This window comes from Astatotilapia calliptera, chromosome 6, assembly GCF_900246225.1.
Source record: "Astatotilapia calliptera chromosome 6, fAstCal1.2, whole genome shotgun sequence".
Taxonomy (NCBI): Eukaryota; Metazoa; Chordata; class Actinopteri; order Cichliformes; family Cichlidae; genus Astatotilapia; species Astatotilapia calliptera.
Window position 1 is genome coordinate 22,751,031 of NC_039307.1, and position 3,963 is coordinate 22,754,993.

General features: G+C 37.2%; 1 protein-coding gene across 1 annotated transcript; it reads right to left on the bottom strand.

Annotated features, from left to right (window-relative positions):
* Positions 1 to 97: 97 nt before the first annotated feature.
* Positions 98 to 2,556, bottom strand: fabp2 (fatty acid binding protein 2, intestinal). The gene is made up of 4 exons (XM_026171135.1): positions 1,124 to 2,556; positions 737 to 909; positions 404 to 511; positions 98 to 277 (listed from the first exon to the last, which is right to left on the bottom strand). The coding sequence occupies exons 1-4, from the start codon at positions 1,188 to 1,190 to the stop codon at positions 227 to 229; spliced, it is 399 nt and encodes a 132-aa protein (XP_026026920.1). The 5' UTR covers positions 1,191 to 2,556; the 3' UTR covers positions 98 to 226.
* Positions 2,557 to 3,963: the final 1,407 nt, after the last annotated feature.

Here is a 3,963-nt window from a genome sequence, read left to right on the forward strand (position 1 = left end):
GCCACTTGACCGTGTGTGTGTGTGTGTGTGTGTTTAACTTTGCATGAGCTTCCACAGAATATTATTTGATGAAAAGCAGAGGAAACAAGCACACAAATTAATAGGCAGTTGTGACTTTATTAATACAGCTATTAAAATATGATGAGTTACATGTTGTTGATGACTTGGCACAAAACTGTATGTAACCCTGAAAATATTTCAATTCGGTTCTTTAGATGGATTTGGTCTAACTCCTCTTGAAAATCCTCTTTGCATCCACACCTTCGTAGGTGTAGCTCTGTTGAAGAAAGATTAATCAAATACAGTTGTTATTTAACTTCACATTTTTTTATGCCGGGATGAAAATTTATATTTCTGAATGTATAATCTCTATTTTTATACGTTTGTAGGAACTCTGCCTTGCCTGTATGAGTTCATCTCCTTGAACAATTCTGGTTGTCGTCAGGTCTTTTCCGTTGTCCTTTCTCTTGAAAATTCCCTTCAACACGTCTCCCTCCAAGGTCCACGCACCCTGAGAGTTGAAACCAACGATGAGGAAATTAATGAAATAGAGAACAGGCAAGGAGGGGATATTGTGCAGAAGTCCAAAGGCTGACTAGGCTGTTTGACACTTTTATAGTTGCGGTATTGAACAGAGGGCAAAGTCAAGGCTTGATGTATGGATTGTTGACTTAGTAACAGGGACTCAAAAGTTGAAAGTCTAAAGTGAGTGAAACTAGGAGCCACTTTAACTTACTGATAGTTCTGTTCCATCTGCAAGGGCGTACTCAAAGGTGACTCCGAGGGTAAATTCAATTTCGATGTTGCGGAAAGTGCTGCTCTCCTTGACGTTAAACTTGTCTCCCTCCTGTGTGATGGTAATCTTGAGGTTGTCGTGAGCAGCCAGCTTCCTCTTCACCATGTTAACTCCTGTGGATAGACACAATAAGGTCACAATAGATTGAGCAATGTCAGGAAGTTTTACCCGTCTAAAGGCTAATCACTTATAATGCAGTCACAAAAAAATGTGCATGACTATCAGTTTGGTGCAAAGATTATATTTAGACATTAATACATCAGTATTCTTTATTTAAGAAAAAATGAAGATTCAGAAGCAGCTTATCAAGACAGCTCTAGCACTCACCCATTTTTTCCATGAATTTGTCATAGTTCTCATTTTGAGTAACTTTCCAGGTGCCGTTGAAAGTCATGGTGGCGGTGAGGGTGAGCTGGAGGACTCTGCAACAAGGAGTGCCCTTTTCAAACTCTGCCGCTCCTTTTAAATCACACACCCTCTTATCTCATCATCTATCTGATTGCTGATGTGGCCGTTTAAAGCTCATGTTTTTTTTTCCAAGGTAATATCCTAACTGTGTGACAATGAATAGTTAAATGGTAAATGGACTCAAGCTTATAGAGTGCTTCTCTACTCTACTAGAGCACTCAAAGTGCTCTATTGAATGTTTAATGGCCACTTCATCCTGAATCTGTTTGCCAAAAGTCTTGGTCACAGCTTAACCACTAACCATATTCAGTGCAGAACTGCAGCATTTAAGTCTGCACTATTTGATACAAGAGGAATATATTTGAAATTTCTTTTACTTTAAAACTGTTCCTGCCATTTACTATTATTACAGATCCATTGCACATGTGCACTCCTCCAAATCTGTATGTAGCTAATGCAGGTTTAATCTTATCATTCATCCAAGATACTGCATCGGTGTAGTAGTTGTAATTTCTCTCTTCCACTATACTTGATTATATGTGATACCTTTGTCCTTTATTGCCCATTGCTAATAAACAAGACCTTTGACATCTAAAGTTAATGTTATACAAAACAAAAGAAAAAAAGATTTTTTTTTGAGTCATTAAACCATCCTTAAACCATTTTGGTATCGCTACATCTATCACTACAGCTGTCTTTTTCTGCTTGTCTACCACTACTATGTCTACCACCATCTAGTAATTTTATATAATTAATTTACCACGGAAAGTTAATTTAATTTAATTTAATCTAAAGGGCATCAAAAACATTGTGAAACTATTAACTAACCCACAACTAACTGCACTATTAAAATTGAAATATTTAAGTTTAACAGAAAGAAAATGGGATGAATGGGACGAATAAAACATGTAGAGCATGTCTTCTCTTTCATCACAGTTTCTTGTCATTCTATGTGTCAAAGAGACCTTTGCCTGACCTTCACTTCCACCTCAGTAATACTGCATCTTATCAGACAAAAGACCTTTCTACCAAGACCGCAGTGATGAAATTCACAGGTGAGTTGGAGCCATAGTTGATCAAGTCTGGTGGAAACTCTTTGTAACATAATTATATCCTTTGAGGTTTGTCCAGTTTGTAGTATAAGTCATAAAAGCACGTGACAAATGAGACCATAGACTGAAAGGGTTGAATTAGTGATTCAGTGAACTCCATTTTAGTAAATACTAAACAAATGCTGATAACAAATTTCCGTCTTTTTCAAATCCATTCAAGTACAGTCAGGTGCGTAGGTTTTTGGACAGTGACACATTTTTTGTCATTTTGTCTGCGTACTTTACCACAGTGACTTTTAAATCAGGCAATCAATATGTAATATAATTGGATAATTGATTGCCAAGAAGTTTTTATTTTAGTTATTGTTGCACTGGCAGAATTGATATGAGGTTCAAAGAAATGTAGGTGAAGAAGGCCATCACTAGGCTTAAAACCTAAATAAATATATCAGAAATATATATTTTTTAAAAAATAGGAGAAATGCACTTGCAACAAGCTCAAATGGCCTGGAAGACCATGGAGGAGGACTAAAGTGAAATTTACAATATCTAACCCAGAAAAACCTCTAGGAAATTCGCATGCATTTGTCAAAGTCAACAATCATAAGACGGTTTCATTAATGTAAGTAAGTACCGAGGATTTACAATAGGGTGTAACTGAATGGGGCTGCAGTAAATGCATGGCAGAGCATCTCAAGACGGTAAGCATAGCATTTGGTGATGTCCATATGGTCCGGACTTCAGGCAGTCATTGACTGTAAAGGATTTTAATCCAAATATGAAAAACAATCTTGAACTTTAAATCTTGATGTTTGTTTGTTCAATTAACTTTGAGCTTTTAAAAATTAGTTATGTGTTCCTAAACAATTCATGCTAAACCCTTGGAATTAAAACTGAGGGTCTTGTTTGATTTAAAATCCACTGTTTTGGTGTACGAAGGCAAAATTCTCAACATTGGGTCATTACTCGAAAACTTTATGGACCTAACTGCTTAACATTTGTTGTGCTACCAGAAGTTTACAAGCAAGCTCATGATAATTCCATGCTGGACCTTGACCTAGCAAGATAAATTTGGGAACGGAAGATAAGAGCACTTGTCCCTCACTCTTTAATAACAGTGAAAGAGACTTGAGCAAGACTCTTAACAGCTTATTAATTCTCCAGAGTGGCTCACTGACCAGACTGTTGTCAAGGCCAGACCCCTCACTGAAAAAAAGGGACTGGCCATCTCTTGGATTTATGTAAGCATCTTGCATGTATTTCATCATCATCATCATCAACTTTATTTATAAAGCACTTTAAAACAACCACAGCTGACACAAAGTGCTGTACATTGGAACTGTAAAATAAAATTACATGAGATATAAATAAAAAACAAATAAAAGAAGAGTGAAATCATTAATTAAATAACTACTGCATTAAAAAAGAAACTAAGTCTCACTGAGGTTAAAAGCCAAGGAATAAAAGTGGGTTTTAAGACGTGATTTAAAAGTGGACAGTGAAGGGGCCTCTCTAACATGCATGGGCAAATTATTCCATAATTTTGGAGCCACAATAGAGAAGGCCCTGTCCCCTCTGAGCTTCCTCCTGGATCTCGGTACCTCCAGGAGCAGCTGGTCAGCTGACCTGAGAGACCGACAGGGTATGTGGGGATGAAGAAGCTCAGAGAGGTAAGGCGGGGCAAGACTGTGTAGACATTTAAAAACA

Coding starts and splice junctions, on each gene's coding strand:
- fabp2 (XM_026171135.1), bottom strand. CDS start 1,190: ATGACTTTCAACGGCACCTGGAAAGTTACTCAAAATGAGAACTATGAC. Junction 512..736: donor CAGATGGAACAGAACTATCA/GTAAGTTAAAGT, acceptor TTCAACTCTCAG/GGTGCGTGGACCTTGGAGGG. Junction 278..403: donor AAGGAGATGAACTCATACAG/GCAAGGCAGAGT, acceptor TTTCTTCAACAG/AGCTACACCTACGAAGGTGT.